At 41.2% G+C, this 20,889-nt stretch overlaps 1 protein-coding gene across 2 annotated transcripts in view; it reads right to left on the bottom strand.

The window, feature by feature from the left end:
• ITPR2 (inositol 1,4,5-trisphosphate receptor type 2) overlaps positions 1-11,971 on the bottom strand; it is a 467,499-nt gene extending 455,528 nt beyond the window's left edge. Inside the window, exon 1 of one of the 2 annotated variants that reach the window (XM_046685544.1) lies at positions 11,587-11,971. In XM_046685544.1, coding sequence (XP_046541500.1) covers positions 11,587-11,678 — 92 coding nt within the window. In that variant the 5' untranslated portion in view covers positions 11,679-11,971. The remainder of the gene's footprint in view (positions 1-11,586) is intronic. The other variant, XM_046685537.1, reaches the window with a different exon arrangement.
• Positions 11,972-20,889: the final 8,918 nt, after the last annotated feature.

The following is a 20,889-nucleotide window of genomic DNA, read 5'->3' as shown; positions in this document are numbered from 1 at the left end:
TAGGCGCTGGCAGAAGCCTCTCTTAAAGGCATGACCACAAAACACAGTCTGTGGCCACACCTGGCTGCAAGGGAAGCCAGAAAATGTGGTCTTTGTTCTGGGCACCCACAAACAAGTACTTCTGTTAGTATGGAAGAAGGGGTAAATGAATGCAAGGGAATAACGAGTAGTCCCTGACATAGAAATGGAAATTAATATGCATTTTTATAAGTTAAATAGGGTTCAAACTAAATGATGCAGTTGATATTAATTCTTTAGAGTTTATTATATTCATTATACTTCCATTTTGAAAAAAATGTGCAATATGAATGTTGATCTACTCTTTAGAAAATGTTTATAGCATAACTTATGGATATCTATTGCCAGGGTAATTACTGCCTCTCAAAACTTCTACATGACAATTTGCCTAAGCAATTCTTTATCCAGATTCTCCAATAATTAACATAGTGTTTATATACTTGCAATTTGATAATATTTCAAAGACTTTCTAGAAGATTCTTTAGTGGCTAAGACTTTGGAAATAAGCACTTGGTTTCACCCATCAGATAACAATGACTTCATTTGTACTGATACGGAAAGGAAGCTCATTCTTCTCATGGGTTTAGAATTAGAACTCAACTATTAAATCATGTCCTGCCAGGTTAATAGGGAAGAAAGGTAACAAAGGCCCATTTCTCATTTGTCATTAATCCTAGAGATGGTTTAATTTAGCAAAGTTTTAAATAACTAAACTTTCATTGACAATGAGTTTTGATTTCACTTAAAATGTCATAATATTTACCATTCCTAGCCACAACTATAAAGCCCCAAGTACAACTAAATTCCTTTCTTCACTTTCCCAGCCTATTTTAACAAATCAGGACTGAAATTACCCTCTTTGAAAACAACTGGTAGAAGCCAAAAATCTACTTGAAATGCAAATGTTTAAGTAGTTATGTCCCTGATATTAGCAATGACCTTGAACACTGTAGCCAAACACAAGTAACTAGTCCTTAAATCATTAACTTACTTTGGATTCCTAATGTAACCGTGTTTGGTAATTTGGAAATGGATTTTTTAAGTCACTGTCTTTTCTTGGTATGATATACTTCAATTGGATTAATTTGGATGTTACAGAAATGAAGCAAAACTCTGAAAATATTTTCTCTCATCTCAAAATTACTTTTCTAAAGACACTACATTTTTAAACATCTGTCATAGAGAATCATAGCATGTTAGAACTAGAGGGAACAGAATGACATTGTTTTACTTTTTTAAATTATTTTGTAATTTGTACATACCTCTATTTTTTCACTTTATTTCTCTGTCCTATACGCAAATACACTCTCAAAGAAGTTCTCATTTGTACATTTCTACCAGTGAGGATTCCAAGAATAAGGGTGAATCACAACACTGGGGAATTTCAGGTTCTTAAAGAGAATGGCCAAACGCGTATCTTCTCGAATAAGCCTGAGGCAAAGCACGTCATAGTAGACTTAGTCAATAGACGGAATAAAAATTAATGAACAACCAAATACTGACTATTTGTCCCCCTCAACTTATATTTAAATGCCTATCCTTTTCCAGACACTTATTCCTAAATTTCAAAAATAAAAATTACAAATTGTCATATGCCCTCTTCTATTTTTCTGAAGTTCTATAAATACCCCAAATACTCTCTGGTTTCATATCGACAAATTATTTCCAACTAAACTTTTCCGCCAAGCGCAGTTAAAGCACAAAATGCCTCCATGGATGTATTATGTATTATCCACTAATAGAAATGGCTGATCTAAATTAAGAAATGGACTCACAAATGCTGACAAATTTACTCTGCACACACAAAAACAAAACTGAACTTTCAGAAATATCTTTCTTTTAACATGGCTATATCATGCAAACCATTAAATAAGGCTACATACATTATTTTTTCCAGGCTGTAAGTTTTATCACACGTTAGGCTAGGTAGGTGCATAGATCCGACCCAAGAGATGATTCAAGTACCTATTACGGCAAGACTTTAATGGCACCATAAATCCAATGACAACTTTCATTCACTTTAAAAGAACTACCTATATGGATTCTCAAAATACTTTTATAAATAAGAACAACTACACTGAATTTTTTCCAGAGAAGAACGGATGTTAACAGCTACTTAGAGATTTGAGAATATGTATATCCTAATTCAACAAATATTCATTCAATAAATATTTATGGAGCCAAGCGCCTGAGATACTCACTGACAAAACAAAAGATCCTTGTCTTCAAAGAGCTCACATTCTACCAGAGGTACACAGATGATAAACAACAGATACAATAAATAGTATATTATACTATATGTAGTAAGACAGAATAAAAAAAAAGGTAGAGCAAGGTAGGGAGACTAGGAAAGGCTGGGGCAAAATGTTGAATATGTTACCATATGACCCAGCAATTTCACTGCTAGGTATATAGCCAAAAGAACTAAGAACATATGTCCACACAGAATCTTGTACACAAATATTCATAGCATTATTCATAATAGTCAAAAAGTGGAAACAACCCAAATGTCCATCAACTGAGGAATGGATAAACACAATGTGCTGTATCCTTACAACAGATTATTATTCAGCAACAAAAAGGGAGTTCTGATCCATGCTACAACATGGAAGAATCCCGAAAACATTATGCTAAGTGAAATTAGCCAGACACAAAAGGACAAATATTGTATGATTCCTCCTACATAAGGCACTTACAATAGGTAAATTCATAGAGACAGAAAGTAGATTAGGGGTTGGAGAGAATGGGGAGTTGATGTAAAAAAGGAACAGAGTTTCTCTTTGGGATGATGAAAAAGTTCTGGAAATAGATAGTGGTGATGGTTGCCTAACATTGTGAATGTCCTAATACCACTGAATTTTACACTTAAAAATGGTTAAGATGGTAAATTTTATGTTACGTATATTTTACCACAATTTATTTCAAATGCACTAAGAAGTTACTGTTAAATTATCTACTAATCAGTGACATCTAAGCTCATGCCCAGGTCTTCTTTGCTCTCTTTCCTCCACATCACACTTCCCTAGAAGCAGGCAGAAATCGGAGCCCTGCTCACAGTGATTTCCCTGATAATCGGATCTGGCACTGTGACTTCCCTTCACGGACATAAGTGAATGACCCAAGTGGGGCCAAATTTTATCACTCTGCATTTTGAAATTGAAGAAAAGAGTCACACAGTATAGGAATTCCTGATCCAAGTAAAGTAAACAGCAGGCCCAGGGAGAAGGTTTTGCTATGGCGATTCCCACAGCAGCCCTGAGTTTCTGCCTTTCTTAATGCTGAATTGTTCAGCTCATCATTCAACTTCTTGGAGCTCCTCCAGTATCCTTATAATAAATTTCCTTCTTTGCTTAAGCTAGCCAGAGATTGTTTCTGTAGCTTACAAACAAAAGAAACTTACTTCTAATATAATATAGTCTTTCAATTCTTAAGCTTTATCCATGTGGGCAAAGTGATATACAAGTATCCTTTGCTTTCCAAATCTTCTGGGCTTTTGAGATCAGATAGTGAGAATTAGGATAGCAAGAGACACCTATAGATTATTTTTCAAGAGTTCCAAGACAATTTAATATAAGGCTTGCAAATAATTTAACTAAATGTGAGTTGAAACCCAAGTTGGAGAGAATTTTATTCTCTGAAATTTTTACAAATAATACACTTTGATTTGCCACTAGAAAAGTTAATCAACAACTTTTTAACCCAATTTTGGTTTTTGTTGGGTTTTTCGGGAATTGTTTGTTTGTTTGGGCTCTTACATTTAGCTCTGATGACCATATAATTTCTTACATAATTTAAACAATCCTCTTTTCAATAGGAGATAATATGTGGAGAACAGTAGTGTCTGCTCATAGTGATTGTTTCAAAATTAGTCATTACCACAAGGTCTTGGACAGCTAGATATCAGGAATTACTTAATCAAAGACCTAAGTTTTCTCTAAGACTCTGTTGAGAAATTGTTTTAGATAACTAATATATAATAAAAGTCCAGCATTTTGTACTTTTCACAGAGAGATTTCTATGATGATATTTTAACAGTGGCTCAAAAACCTTAGTAATAGAACCTCAATGACATACGTTTGAATTCTAAGAATTTAGAAATGAATATAGATTATGCTTTGTTCACTTCCTACGTCTTTTCCTGCATTCATAAGAATCTATCTATGGCCTTTATCACTTGTTGAAACACCAGAAAGAAAAGAGGGCATGGTGGACTCCATACATACCAGAAGGGTATTCTATACCAAGTGGGAGTGTGCGTGTGTGTTGAACAATCCATAGGCAGTATAAGGCAAAAAAATTTAGAACTATTTTAGATGAAAAGTTGTCCTTATTGCCAAAGCTTCCAGGGATCTATAAGATTCTATTTAGGTCCATGAACAATGAAGAAAAACTATGAAACATTGGGGATGGGGAGAAGTAAGGAGGAAAGGAGTAAAAATAGAATACCCAAAGGAGCTGGAAAAATTGTATAAATTCCCTGCTTATAGTCCTGCCCTCATTATCTGTGGTCCCAGTAAACTTAACATACCTGACAAGGATTGAAGGCTATCTAAATAAACTCAGAGGGTCTGAACCAAATTTAAAGCTCTCATATTTGGTAAATAAGCATAAAATATGTTCTGAGATTACTCTGTTTTTGCATATCTCGATAATATCAAATTGTTTGCTTGCTTTTTTGGAGCTATTAAAAAGGACAGTAAAATTTAACTGAATTTTTTTTAAATGAAAGAAAAAGTACCAAGAATATATGAGCAAATTATGGGCATAGATTTAAGACAAATATCCATCCTAATGATCCCTCAAAGTTCAGCTCAAATATCACCTCCTCCTGGAAGCCCTCTCTGGGTCATACCAGCCAGAAAGAAAGAATATTCTGGTGACTCCCTATGATACTGTTTTTAATCATCTTTATGGGATTTGAAAAGAATAGCTTTAAGTTGTGGTTATTCAATACCAGTCTTATTTCCATTACTAAATTATTTCCACCTTGATTTCACAAATATTCATTCAACACCTACTATGTACCAGGAATTGTGTGAGGTGCTGAGGACACAAGGACTAAAAAGACAGAGCCAGTTCCTGATCCTGTGGCCTGTACGACACTGAGAGCAAAGAAGGCATCAAATGCCTTCGTGTCTCCCATAGATCCTAGCCAAGTGTCATACTAACAATTCTCAAAGGAAGTTCGAGTTTTTGAGATAACAATTAAAAATACCTTAATAGCTGACGTCTCTTCATACTGTATCCCCAGCACATAGTCAGGGTTCATTAAATATTTGTTGAATGAATTAACGATTCAATCTGCAGCATGCTCCACATAAACCACATTACCAGGAAAGTTACATGGACTTGATTCATGATGGGGACACATTTCCAATTTTATGATTAAGGGGTTTTCTGAATAATCTGATAATTTAACTCATTCTTACTTAAGGTTGGAGACCTATGGGTGGGTGTTGGTATAAACTATAAAACAGCTATTATTAACCAATCATTGATTTGAATTTTGAGAAAGCTGATCCATTCATTTCAAAGATATTCAATAAAAACACTTAAGTGATTGATTTCAATCACACACAGACACACAAACGCCTCACAAACTAATGCCTATAGAAACTGACTCAGGCAATAAAAGTTTGATAGTGACTAACAAGATTACTAAAATGTGCAAGTCAGCTATGCTAAAGTACGTACTTCTTACATGTGTAAACAGATTTCTAAAATAAAAAAGGTTATATATTTACTGCATAAGTTAAATCAACCAGTCATAATAATAACCAGGAATAAACTTTATTTACAGTAAACATATGACCATCTATTTCAACAACATGCATTTCCTAGTTTGTGGTTTTCCTCCTCCACTGACCATGAGCGGGAAAACTATTCATGCTTTTTAAAATAAATATTGTTAACTAACAGTAGCAAAAAATCAAAAAATCCTTAAAAACATTATTTTAATTTTAGTTAACTTTCCTGATTATAAAAGTAATAGATGCATAGTTAAAGAGACATATGTAGAATCTGGGAAATATAGGAGATATAAAAATGAAAATGAAAATGAAAATCACCCATCCATGCACCATGCAGTGTCACCACTGTTAATACGCTATTCTATTTTCTTTCACTATTTTCCACCTATCTTATTTTATATATTTTTTATTTGAAATATAGTTTTCTAAAGGCATATACTGAAAACTTTCTCATCTAAATCTGCATAGGAGTAGAAAGATAACCACAAAAGAGGAATCAATACATTTGAAAGGCACAGGTTTTTCCATTAAATAAAGGAATGAATGAACGATCATTCAAGTTTCACTTCCCTGATTATAATCTGGTGATCTATTACCAGGGTCTGATGTAAAAAAAAAAAAGGAGTAAAATTCATTCTGTTATTATGCTACAAATTTGTCATAAAAGTCCACTGTTCTTCTTTTATCTTTATATATGAAGACACACCTTGTGCCTGGAATTGAAGTTTTAAAGTTTGAGTCTATAGTATTCTGTCTATATTCTCTAAGTTATCTACATGCTATCTGTACAACAACAGTTCCAAAGGGAAAACGTGATTAGGAAAAGTGCTACCAGTGCAAAAAAAAAAACAGCTTCTGTCAAACCTAGAATGAGGTCAAGCAGCTGCCTCTGAATTCTATTCTATCCAAGCCAAGTGTCAGTGGCACTTGAGGAGGGATGGTTGTTTACCTGACTAAGCTCGCCACAAGAGAGGGTCTAAAAGCTGCAATGTTATTTATGGAAGGACTGCTAAGCTTAAGAAAGAGTCAACCTTTCAGCTCAAAATAGACTTTATGTTCACTACCTTAGAAACTGTCTTTGTACTCGAGCTGATTTCAAGTTCCATAACGTGACTACAACACTGAGAGTTTCCAAAACAACTCAGTATTCAAAATTATATTGTCTTCTTCCCCCGCCCTCAACGAGCATGCAAACGTCCAATGGATTTTTAGATACTTTTATCACAACATACGCCTCAGCCAAAACAAGGCTAAGTTTATACATCTACTTATAGCAGGAAATAATGGCTGTTACTTGGGTAGGTGCTATTTGGAAGATACTAAAGGTAACTTACAAATTATGACAAAATGAAATGACTATAACCATTCCTTGCTTCATCTATGACTCTCCACTGATGAGTCCTATTAAGGGGCAGATTCTTAAAACTACGATAAGAACAGCATAATTAAAAAAGTAAAAAAAGAAAAGATAACAAATCAAATCTGCAAAACATTCAAATATCAAAAACATTAAGCGGAAAAAAAAGACCAGGAAGGGAAATTCAAGGCACTATAATTGGAAACAATAAGACGTAAGCATTTACACAGTTTTGCTTATCTAAGGAAAAAAGCCAGAATTATAAACTGTGTGACACACCACCACCACCCTACCTGATGCCCATCACTGAATATGGAAACAAAAGAATTTAAAAGTTCATTGAACTGGCCAAAATCCAAGCAGGAAGTAAAAATAAGGGCCCCAATCTTTTGTCACTCTGGCCAAGAGACTATTATGATACTTTGCATCAATGGGTGGTCACCTGACAATTTTCTGAGACCTTAACCAGTGGGTGTCAATTCTTGGTAGACCCTGAGAAGAAACCTCAAGCCAAAGGCAGCAATCCCTGAAACAGATGTAGATGGACATACACACACACACACAAATACTCACATGCACACTTCTCATTCTCAACCATGCAAGAACAGATAGTGGAGAACGACAATGAAGGAGTTATATATCTGTCACCGAGTCTACTGTGTGGTACCTGACCATTGGTCAAGTTAATATACTCAGAAATATAAAGTCTTAGATGTGGTAATGACCAGGGAAGTAAATCCCAGTATAAAGAAAATGAAGGAGAGGGAAGGGACAAGCAATACTGCATATGAAATTGTACAGCATATTCCAAAATTTCCTCCTTCCTTTTTAAAAGAAAAATAAAAACTATAACCCTAAAATGTACCAGTAGCAAAAAATTTGTTTATTTAAAATACATTCACCATCTTCATTCAATAGGATTTAACGCAGCTTTTCCTTAAGTCAATATAAGGGTTTCCTAAATAGATCTTTAGATGAAAAATTAAGTTAGAATATACAAACCAGGCCCGTTTTGGACCTACACAAGCTCAGAGAACAATACTCTACTTCAGTTTGCAACAATTCAGGATTCAGAAACATCAGGTAAATACTGGTTAAAGGATAACTGGAGGAAAAATGGGAAATGCAAATCTTTGCAACCGGGGCATTCTAATTCCTCACAGACTGAGAAATCTAACTTAAAAGGGTCACAGAGGCTAAGGAAATCCTTCCACATTTCCAGTTGGAAGGGCCCCTGAGAGGAGCCAGCTAAACTCTCATATAGTGAAACTCTTGATTTTTTTCAGCTGAAGAATTTGTTACCTTACTGCAAAAATTCCCAAAAGCAAAAAACTAACAATGTATGTTTTCCCAAACTTACTGACACACTAAATATTAACATCGGACAAAACTTATTTGCAAATATCTATTAATTACCTTGAAGTGCTCTGTGAACTCCGTTCTCATTAACTACCCTCTTAAGCTGAATTTGAAAAATCATCATGCTATCAAAAGCGCCAAAGAGATAAAGAGCTAAAATAGAAATCAGAAACTTTAAGCTTAATTTTTAGCTCTCCCATTGAGTTTTTAATATTACGATGGAACGAACTATTTTGGTTAAATAGATAACAATGCCAATGTCTCCAATCCAGCTCTCTGATTCACTTTAACATTTCACACACTTTTTGAAGAAATTTAAGGACCACAAAAAATATAACGTGGATTTTCCTAGCAACTTTCTGAAAAAAAAAAATTGGGCTCTTCCATTTCTGTCTCTTTCATTCACATAATTTTATCATACCCCAGAGAAGTGGGCACAGCATATACTCTCTTTAGTCTCCAGAAAGGCAAACTGACACAAAAAGAGAATAAATGATACGATCAAGGTCACACGGCTCATTAGCAGCAGACCTAGGACAAGAGATCTCCAACTAATAGAAGATCAAGGAAATTCAACGTGAAGTATGCACTTCACGTCTTTGCTACCAAAAGTGAATAAATAATGACCCTACAACAATATAATGAAAAACTATAACTGCCATGCTGCTTTGATTTCATAGCCCTAAAGCCAATTTGCAAAATAAAATATCTACCAATTGTATTCTAAGCTAATAAAGTAGGTGATGCTGCCCCACCTAGATAACATTTCATGTGGCAGGGACATATACTCCTGCAAGCTTTATAAGCCCTAAAAAATCTGAGGGTAATGCGGTTCCACAGAGTAAAGAAAAGGAATATGCAGTGAAAGCACCAGACTCCACCAATGGCAGCATTTCTGAAGATCCTTCCTCACCTTAGGATCAAGCTGCACGGAGGTCCTGTCACGCTAACCTCAACAAGACTCAGTTTGTTAACAGAAAAATAACACTGCACAAACACATTCGAAGGAAACTCAACTTTCAAAACACCAACTAGAAATAGTGACTACAAAGAAGAAATATTTATACAAATGTATATGCTACATTAAAGATCAACCTTAAAGGCTTAAAGACTATGATGTGTAACCAAAGAAACACACACGTGGCTGGGAATCTGGAGAGACGGTTACAGTTCCAGCTTTTGGCACTAATGTTAATGTCCTCTGTTTCTTGGGAAAGTCACTTCCTTTCTCTTCCTCCTAGTTTCTCCATCTCTCAAATGAGCAGGAAAGAATCCACAACTGCTTCCTGACTGACCATCTACTACAGCCCTATCCGTGCATAGTTGCCCAAACACATACCTTTGCTGAATAAGACACTGCAAAACGTGGCCTTTTATTTATCTAGGTTTTATACTCTATTCCTAATCCTTTTTATTATTTTGCCCACAACTGCAGCTATTGCTCGCAGTCACCAAGGTACCGATAATTACAACAGCTAACATAATGAGCAAGTGCTCATTAAGCGCCAGGTACCATGCTAAGGCTTCACACGGATCAGTGTACATATCTTAACTCATTTCTTCCCCACCACAACCCTATAAGGTAGAAACCATTATTATTCCCATTTTTAGAGTTGAGGAAACTGAGATACAGAGTGATTACGTAACCTGACCAGGGTCACAAGGGGCACAAGTGCAGAAGCCAGGATCTGACCCCAAGCGTCCGGGCCCTGGAGCCCCTCTTGCTTAACTACCACAGTCCACACACCTCCTCTAGAGAGCGGAAGGGTGAAGTGCAGCAGACTTCATCTGCAAAATGTTGTTAGGGGTCCCAAACTGAACTTAGACTAAGTATTCTCTCAGAAACCACTGGGAGCTCCTGATTTACAAACCCAGCATAAGCACTTGCCACACGGTTTTTCTTCCACGCTTCAGTTTCACAAGTAAAATAACACAGATCTTAAAGGGACTAAATTAAATCTTCTTCCATCCATGGGGGAGGGAGATGCACGAATAACAGAAACTGTGGAAGTACTCGTGACTTCCACGTCCGGTGTCAAGCAAGCACCACTCCGTTACACGGTGGCTCGCAGTCCCGGTCCAGGGACACTGCATACTAAGTCATGTGTCCTAAAACCCAACAGCAGAACACAGTGACCAGCCAAGAGTGGAAACACCAGTTCCACAGCCTGAAACCTCTAAGGCTGGGGTGTCTCAAGTACTGAGACCACGAGGCAACAAAAAAACTACGGGCGCATCAAAATATATTGCAGTGTGCATTGAAACGGCGAACTGGTGTTCACAATCAGGACAGAGAGAAAATACTAGCAATCAAGAAAGTCCTACTTAACCATCTAGCACACTGTGATGTTTATATATATATTTCCACCATTCATAAATCAAGTCGAATCTCAAGAGCCCTGCACTTGGCCGAGTTCCAGGAGAGCTTGAAGATTCAGTGGGCCAAGGCCTGGAAAGGAGGGCAGCAGGTCTGAGTTCTAGAACCCAGGAGGCCGCCAGGGAGCTCTCAGGGGGACAGCGCTGCGGACGCCCCTGGGCTGCCCCTGACGGCGGGGCGAGTTCCCGTTTGGCAAAGCCGAAAGGAAATTACTTCGGCGAAGAGGGGACAGTGCGCTCCTCCCGCAGGGCAAAGCCACACTTTGGCTCACCGCATCGCTCGAGTTTCATGTCCAAGGCCAAGGACTTTCATCGACTGCTCTTACAAACCCGGCACGGAGAGACAGGGCTCGAGAGCGGGAGCGAGCAAAGACCGGGAGGAGAGGTGTTTTGTTTCACCTTTAAGAGAAAACAAACATTTTCATCAAAACAACCCGTGGAGAAGCCAGCGAAGACTTCTTCGCAGGGCCTGTCTCAGGGCTTTTGAATCACTTCCTCCTTTTCGGATGTGTCTCTGAGCTGGAGATTACGAAGTTGCTGAGAAAGTCTTGCCTCCGCAGGCAGCTTCCTGCGAGCCAGCCGAGCGCACGGCGCTGTCCGCGGGCGCGGAGCCTGCCCCCGCAGCCCGGCCACGCGCGGGAGGACGCGGCGGCGGCGCCCGCAGGGACCGGGATGGGTTCCGAAGAGACAGAGCGCAGCGCCGCCCAGCCCGCGCCCCCGGCTTACCCCAGGGTGCTGATGAAGCCGTTGACCGAGCCCTCCGCGTACAGGGACACGATGTCCCCTATGTAGAGGAAGCTGGACATTTTATCAGACATGCTGCTTCATGCTCCAGAGCAGACGTCCCTCCTCTTCTCTGCGCCCTGGCCGCCCTCTCCGGGGAGCCGCCGCGGCAGAGGCGCAGCGGAGCGCACGACGGCGGCGCCGAGAGCGGCGGCGGAGGGCACTGCCCGAGTGGCCGAGGGTCGGGGCTCAGCCCTGCCCGGCGCCGGGGGAGCCGGCCACGAGCGAAGCTGCCGCTGCAGACACCCCGCGCCGTGCGCCGCCCGGGCGCCCCGAGAGCCGCAGCCGCCGCCTCCCCGGCAGGTTTCCTGTTCCTTTCAGAAGTTTTCTCTCCAACACCTTTGCTCCTCCTCCTCCCTCCTCCGCTCCCCCTCCGTGTCCCCTCCCCGCTCGGCGCCTCGCCGCGGCCGTCACCGCCGCCGCGCGGGAGCTGGTGGTGCAGAGCCCCTCGGTCCCCTCGGGGGAATTTTTGGACCAGGTGGTGGTGCCCATTGGGCGCCGGGGAGGAGAGGCGCCTGGGGAGGAGGGGGCGGGAGGCCAATCAGGGAGCGGCGGCCGGGGGCGGAGCGGGACGGGGGCGGGACGACGCTGGGGAGGCCGGGCCACCCGGGCAGCCGCGGCTGTGGCCGCGCGGGCCGGGGAGGAGACGCAGCGCGCGGCGGCGCTGGAGGGGCGACGAGGGCGGTATAGCTGCCCTGGAGGGGCCGGCCCTCGGGTGTGACAGTCCCTGCCTGGGAAAGCGAAGGATGGCGGAGTCGAGACCCGTTCCCGGAGCTTCAAGGGGGCAGGGAGGGTGAGAAGTAGCGGTGACGGGAGAGGAGGGGCGCGAAGGACCGGAGCGGTGGAATGAGCCGGCGAGACGCCTGGAGATGGAAAGGAGGAGCCGGGGTGGAGTGGGTGGAGTGGGGCTGGGTAATCGGCTGACGAAGGGAGAGGAAGGTGTTGAAGTAAAGGAAGAAATAGAAATAAAAAATAAATACATGGTAAAGAAAGATAATAGGAAGGGAGAGAGCGAGGAACTAAGGCCTCTATTTGGAGCATGTAGTTTTGGTTTTTGTCTCAAGTATATGGCGTTAGTGAAACTTGACCCGTCAGCAGATGTCCAGGTAGACGCGAGCCTCCAGGGAGGTGAACGTCACTTGGCCGAGCCAGCAATTTTTGTAGCCAACCGTTGGCGGTGGAACCTTCTCTTAAGCCTGCAAGGCCGCGCCTGCGGCGCTTCCTTAACTGCAAGGCGAGGTTTAACCTTCCACCTCCGGGAGCGTGCTGTCACTGGTCCCTGACAGTCTTCGTTTGTTTACGGTTAAAGCTGCTGACTCTTGAAGCTCCGGTGGTCATAAATGAAACCGGCGGCGAGACACTTTTCCAGGCCTTCTCTGTTGCTTTTGTAGCCCTCATCTTGTAACAACATTTTGAAGCCCTTTGCCCTCGCTTTCTAGAAGACCCGAAGAAGGCAAACTTTGCGCGACGGTTGTGACACTAGCCACACTATCAAAGAACTGCAACTAAGTAATCCCCGCACAGCAAGGTTTGCAGAAAGGCCGAGGAGCTCAGGGCGTGCAGAAGGGTGGGTGCCAAATTGTGCAACTGACCAAAATTTAAATTTACGGTTCAAATATGTCTTACAGTCCAAAGATGGTTTGGGTTGAGACTTAGAATCACATAATGAAATATGAAAGAATAAGCTTAATATTCAAACGTTTGTGTTTAGAAAGGCTGCAGGATAGAGGAAAATAAGAGTGTTAGCTCCAGAATCCAGGAAATGCCAGCACAAGGCCTGTATGTGTTGAGATAAACTAGACCCAGTCATTGTGCTACCATGCAGCTGACAGCTCTCTCTTAACTTCTGTGTTCTCTTTTGGGAAATGTTACTTAGCAGCTTAGAAATGCCTATTATATGATAGAAGCCCTCCTCTCTCTGCACAAATGACATTACTGACAGGAGCCTCTAGGACATCAGACATATGAGCTATTTCAAAGCTTGATATGGAACAAGGTGATGGCCTTGGAAACAGAGGTTTCTGTTTATCCAAGGGATCTGTGCATTATATTCTATGGTTCCCCATATTGCACAGTCCTGTGCTATACATCCAATGGATGTTCAACAATTATTGGTTAAAGTCTTTGTTTCCTCTAGGCACAAACTGTCTGTGAATAATACATGATAAAACAAGTAAGTGATTGTTTATGCTAATGAAAAGATATAAGCTTCAAGCCATGTATTCAAGTCCAATGTCTTTCTTGCCCCTCACCCCATCCCCACCACCCATCATGTACTGAGGTGTCCAGTGTAGTCTGAGGACTGGATCTGGTTACTCTTCTGCACCAGCAGGACAAAGATGGTCAGCCAACCACCAAAGATTCAGGCTCTCTTTCTCTGGCAGCCAAGCTTCCCTAAAAGCGTCTCCCCAGGGGCTAGTCTGGTGGCGTAGTGGTTAAGTTCCTGCATTCTGCTTTGGCAGCCCAAGGTTTGTATGTTCCAGTCCCCGGCCATGGACCTAGCACCGCTGGTCACACTATGGCTGCATCCTACATAAAATACAGGAAGACTGGCACAGATGTTAGCTCAGCAACAATCTTCCTCAAGTAAAATGAGAAGGATTGACAACGGATATTAGCTCACGGCCAATCTTCTTCACACATACACACAAAAAAGTGTCTTCTCAGCCTTAGCCATAATGGCAACTCTATCGTTCCATTTGCTCAACTCAGAAACCGTGGCATCCTTTTCGACTCCTCTGTTTCTCTCACATGCCACACTCAATCCATCAGCAAATCCTGTCAGCTCTGTGTTCTAACTATAAACAAAATCCAACTCTTTCTCAACACTCCTACAATCCTGGGTCATGCCTCCATCATCTCTCTCCTGGATTACAACAGACTCTTTGCTGATCTCTCTGCTTACACCTTTGCACCCTTATGATCTATTCTCAACACAGAAGCCGGACTGTTGCTGTTAAAATAGACGTTAGATCAAGTCTCTGTTCAAAACACTGCAATGCCTTCCTATCTCAGAGTAAATTCTAAAGGCGTCTCCATGGCCTGTAAGGCCCCATATTGATCTGCCCCCTTGGCCAACATAGTAGAGTGGTGTAGGTACACATGTGTGAGTGGCACTTTACGTATGAGTGAGCAGTGAGCAGTACACACCTGCACAACCATTCTGAGCAACAATTGGTCAGGTCTAGCCCACCACCACTACCACCTCTGACCTCGTCTCCCACCACTGTCTTAACCTTCTCCATTCTGACCACCTTGGCCTCCTCACTCACCCTCACATTTGCCAATCCTGCTCCTGTTGAGGGCACTGCACTAGCTATTCCCTCTGCCTGGCATGTTCTTCCCGCACGTATCTGCGAAGCTCACCCCCTCTCTTCCTTCAGGACTCTGCTCTGATGTCATGGTGTCATAGAAGGCCTTCCCTGACCATCCTATATAAAATACCATCCTCAGCCCCATTTGCTCGCTATCTCCCCTGCTCTGTATTTTTTCTTAGTTTTTTTTATCACGGCATGTTATACTTTTATTTATTTATCGTCCTGTCTCCTCCCACTAGACTATAGGTCCCATGATGGCAGAGAACTTGTCTGTTTCCATTCCCGCTTTATTCCACTGCTATAAAACAGTTCTTGGAGCAGGATAGGCAATCAATAAGTTTATGTGGAATGAGTGGGGAAGAAAATCACCTAGTGCAGCCATCTCTACGGCGTCTCAGGGACCTCTGTGTAGCTTGCTGCCTCCAAGAGTAACTATGCTTCCTTTGGGGTGCATGTTCACCCTAATCTCACATCCCAAAACTTTCTTCAGGTTCTATTATTGTCCTCCCTTTGAAGCTAATTCTGAGATGGAGACCCCCACTTAAACCTAATTCTAATTCAAACCCATTCTATGCTACATGTCAACAAATTCTGTTCACCCACTGTGACTTAGCTAAATCGCACGTAAGAGGGGAATGAAGGAAAAGGGAGAATCCTGAATTTACTGAGTTAAACCTCCTGTGACTGGGAAAACCTGAACTTACTGAATTTATCCAGAACTGACTAGATCAAGTTTGCCATCAGTAGAAGCAGATTAAATTATCAAAAAATAGTTTGACCTCAAACCATATACAAAAATTAACTCAAAATGGACCAAAGACCTAACTATAAGAGCTAACACTATAAAACTCATAAGAAAACCTAGAGGTAAATTTTCATAACATTGAATTTGGCAATGGCTTCTTAAATATGACACCAAAGCCATAAGTAACGAAAGAGAAAAATAGATAAATGTGGCTTCACAGAAGTTTTTAACTTCAGTGCTTCAAAGGACACTATCAAAAAGGGGAAAATACAATGCACAGAATGGGAGAAAATATAGGCAAATCATATATCTGATAAGGGACTTGTATCTACAATATATTTTTAAAAACAGATCTCAACAATAAAAAGACAACTCCATTTTTTAAATAAGCAAAGGATCTGAATAGACATTTCTCCAAAGATATTAAAATGGTCAATAAGCACATAAAAAGATGCTCAACATCATTAATCATCAGGGAAATGCAAACCAATGTAACTATGAGATATCATTTCATAACCACTAGGATGGCTGTAATCAAAAAGACAGATAATAAATGTTGACAACAGTATGGAAAAATTGGAACCCTCAGACACTGTTGGTGGAAATGTAAAATGGTACAACACGTAGGTAGTTCTTCAAAAAGTTAGACATAGAGTTACCATTTGACCCAGCAATTCCATCTCTAGGTATATATCCAACAGAAATGAAACACATGTGCACACTAAAACTTGTACACAAATGTCCATAGTAGCTTGTTCATAAAGCCCAGTGTCCGTCAACTGATGAATGGATAAACAATGGAACATTATGTGGCCATTAAAGAGGGATGAAGTACTGATTCATGCTACAATGTAGATGAACCTTGGACACAGGCTAAGTGAAAGAAACCAGTCACAAAAGACCACATATTATATGAAGTGTCCAGAATAGGCAAATCCATGAAGACAAAAAGTAGATTAGTGGTTACCTAGGGCTTAGAGTGGGTAAGTAAACGGCACAGGGTTTCTTTTTGGGGTGATGAAAAAGTATCCTTGAAACTTACACTTGTGTTCAGCACTTTTTTCACTTTAACTTGACCTCTGAGTTTGTGGTTCCCTGACACATACTTTGGGCAAGGGTAGCCTCATTCTAGCCGCCAAGACTGGGGAAAGGATGTTAGGGTACAACTGAAAAGAATTCTGTGAAGCTGTAGGTGGGGTAAGACGCGTTACTTAATTCCCCACTAACCATCTGAGTGACTACACAACTCAAAAATGTCCCCATCTTCCAAAAAAAATCACCTTTTTCATCAAATGGCATCACCAACCTCTTAAGAATCCAGGCACAAAGTCTTAGAGTCACTTTTCATTTATTTCTCTACCTATTTCTTCCTTTCTATTATCTCAAAAATGTCTCCTCTTTGCCCTCCCTCATCCTAGTCTGTTCTATAGTGTTGCCAGCTCATTGGTCTCCACACTTTTGGTCTCCCCCACTCACCATCCTCATGGCAAGCCAGGTCACTCTCCTTACAAAGCTGATCTGATCAAAACTGCTCAAACTTACAATGACACCCCATTGTCTGCAGAAGGAAGTTCAAAGGCTTTAACCTGCTGGTATGAATAGTAGATGTTATGAGTATCAGTCCATATAAATAGATTCTCCTGTGCTGAGAATATGAGACATTTCACCATATCCTAGCATTCCACTATCTGTGATCTGGTCTCCTCCTTTTATAATCTCAGTTTCTACTCTTCCACTCCTGAGGTCTTCAGGGAAAGCCAGTCTTCCCACCTATAAGCTGGCACTTTTAGTCTCCGTGTCTTTGAGTGTGATGGTCCTTCTGCCAGAAATTCCTCTCCCACCTTCCCTTCTCTCACCTCTACGTACTCAAATTCCCCTTCCCCAGTGAAGCCTCCCAGATACTGTGAAGGCAAAGTTCTCCTTCTTTGTGGATTCCTATAGCCAGGCCACCCTTTCCCTAACATTTGTAGGTCTTCAGGGCAAGAGTAATTGGAGGCCCTTGTGACATAGTCTAAATGTTAAAAATTGCAAATTAAGCTAATAAACTGTTAAGGTAGTGCGGGGAGAGTTGGCCCACATTTTCAAGTTCCCTATCCACAACCCCTCCAAACAGCCATCCCCTGGCCGCTCCTTGGGCCTCCCCTGTGCACACCAGCTGTGCAGTCTACACTTGGGAAGATGGGTAAGGGGCCAGTTATGCATGGGATTCTGGGGTCTGGGATACCGAGAACAGAGTCTAGAAGTGGGAGGAAGCTCAGGCTCTAGATGGGCATGTCTCCTTAGTCCAGAATGGAGCCCTTTAAAACTCAGAGCCCAGGGCAGGAGCCCAGATACCCAATCTAAAGACACAGGCTTTTAAGGTACACTTTCCTTTTAAGGTACCATGTAACACTTTCCACCCTGCCTTCTTGTTATTTCTGTACATCTTGAGCCTTACCAAACTAGAAGCATCCTGAGAATGAGATCAGTGTCTAATTCATGTTTTAGTCCTTATGGGACCTAGTGGTACCCATTTAGGGCTTCAATAAATAGTTGATAGATAAATGAAACAATAAATAACTGATGTGGAATTTTTGAATGCTTAAGTATTTTTCTTACCTCTGACTATGACAACAGTAGATGTCCTGAACATCAATTCAACCAAATGGCATTCAAAGGGTCTCCTGTGCTGAGACTATAAATCACTTCAGCAAAAGCCCTGGTCATCATTGCCCTAAAAAATCTATAGGGAGAAGTAATAACTAGAGCAGAGTGTAATATTTGAAATGTTTATTCCCAAAGGATTGACTATATTAAAAATAAGCTTCCAGCAAAGAGTTCTTCCATCAGCAATGTTTTCAGGGTAATTTATATTCAGTATTCACTCGGATATCCTCAGATCAATACTAGAAGTGAAAGGTTTGTAATCTGTTACCTGTCATCTGACTCTTTCATGCATAGTTTTCCTCACTCCTCTGCCTTGTAATAAATATAATTTTTAATGTGTAACTGAGTTATTGTGCAGTCTGCTTCATGAGGTACAAATAAAATACAGGTTTTTAAATCACTCTCTTGCAACAGTCAAATCTACATGTTCTGTTCCTTAATGATATATCAAGGAGAGCCTTTGGATTTAGCTATTTTCAGTTATTAAACGCACACACACCCCCAGTCCAGTTTAAAACGTTCGTCCCATCCCTTCCAGACCTCCTTAGATCAATGGGACAGCCACAGGGAAGGGGCATGGTCTGTTCTTTTTCTTCTACCATGCATCTTCGCTCTGAGCTCCTTGGTTTTGCGCTAGGGAAGCAGGATCTGCATGAACTGGGCAAACGTATCATTCTGAACTGGGTGTGTGATTTCAGTCCTCTCTTGACCCTTGCTCTTGTCTGGCCAACACTGACTAGTTGCAGGGGCCTCCTTGTCAGGTAGGTGGTAAATGTTGGCTCTCTGTTGGGCACACGGGAGAGGTATTTAGTTGCTCTGAAGGACCGCTGCAGTGCACAGTCCTTTGAAGTGGGAGAGCTGACACAGACCTGACTTCTTTCAAACCCCCTTAGCTCTGCCACTGACAATATACCCTACAGCCAGACCACCCTCTTGCATGGGGTTCTAGCAAGTCTGGCCTCCTTTTGTCCATGAGAGATTCGGGCAGGGTCTGCTTCATAGTCTTGCAACCTGTGCAGTAGCATAGGGCCTCATGCTTAGAAGGGCCCCATGCTTGGTTTGATGTTTTGCTGCTGCCATCTTGAAATTCTTGGTCATTTTTGAACAAGACACCCACATTTTCATTTTGCACTGGGCCATGCAAATTATGTAGCCAGTCCTGCATTCAGGTATCCTTACCATGCCAGAGTGGGCATATAAACTGCTCCACTGGTCCCCCTCGTTCTATCAATCTTTCTATCTCTCTCTGGTTCCTTTTTCCCTACTCAGATCAACAAGTCTGACATTCCAAGTACCAACCTGCCTCCAATTAGGAGATAAAGGCAGGCTCCTCCTCTCATGGGCACCACCACTCTTTACAAGTTTCCCTCTAAAATATCCTCCATGGAGACAAGGAAAAAGCTCTGCCACCCCTCGCTACCTCACTAGACCAACAACGGATGACTGCCAATTCACCATAATCAATCTATATTCACTATGGAGAGTTCCGTGGATTTGTTCTTTAATAAATATATGTTAGCATTTATACTTCCTGCTTGAAATTTTTGACTAGAAAATTCTGTGTCCCTGAGGCCTCCAAGTACAAGCTGGAAGGAGAAAGATGGGTGGTATGGGGGGGATTTAGAAGGAGAATCTCAGAAGATTCTTATGAGAATCGTTGTGAGGTGGATCCTTTGGTGGCCTCCTGATACCCATGCACCTTCATGCATGTCTAACAGCCTGAATGGCGTTAACATCACCCCCAACTCCAAGCATAGATCCTGACTAGTCTAAACTAGTACTTCTCAAACTTTAGTATGTGTGAGAACCATCTGGAGAGTTTGTCAACGCACAGCTCCTTGGGCCCCATCCTCTGACGTTCTGATTTAGTAGGTCTAAGATGAGCTTACTAGCGTTTCTGAAGGGGGTGGTTGAGTGTGGGCAGGGGGAGATGGGGTTGAAACAAACCTTGGCTAGTGGGGAGGACTTGCTGAGAAAATGACTTGTTTTTCATTTTTATTTGAAGTAATCTCCAACTTACGGAAAAGTTACAAAAAGAGTACATAACTTTGACCCAAATTCAGCAATTTTAAAATTTGCCACATGTTTTTATCATTGCCTTTCTCTATACGCACACACACGCAATTTATTTTCAGAGGCATTTGAGTGTAAGTGGCATACATCATACCCATTTACCTTTTAATTCTTCATGTATTCCTAAGAACAAAGAGATTCTCTTATATATAAACACTGCAGTTATCAAGTTCAGAAAATGTAATATTCACCTAAAACTTTACTGTCTATGTTCCAATGTATCAATTGTCCAAACAGAGAGCTTTATAGCATGTTTTCACCCTGGTCTAGAATACCCTCCAGGATCAGATATAGCATTTAGTTGTCCTGTCTCTTTAGTCTCTTTTGATCTGTACCTTCCTCAACCTTCCTTTGTCTTTAATGACATTGACATTTTTGAAGAATACAGGCCATTTACTTATAGGATATTCTTTAATTTGGATTTGTCTTGTATTTCTTCATAATTAGATGAGGTTAGGGATTTCC

Source organism: Equus quagga, chromosome 1, assembly GCF_021613505.1.
Source record: "Equus quagga isolate Etosha38 chromosome 1, UCLA_HA_Equagga_1.0, whole genome shotgun sequence".
Classification (NCBI taxonomy): Eukaryota; Metazoa; Chordata; class Mammalia; order Perissodactyla; family Equidae; genus Equus; species Equus quagga.
This window is presented reverse-complemented; position numbering and strand designations above follow the sequence as displayed.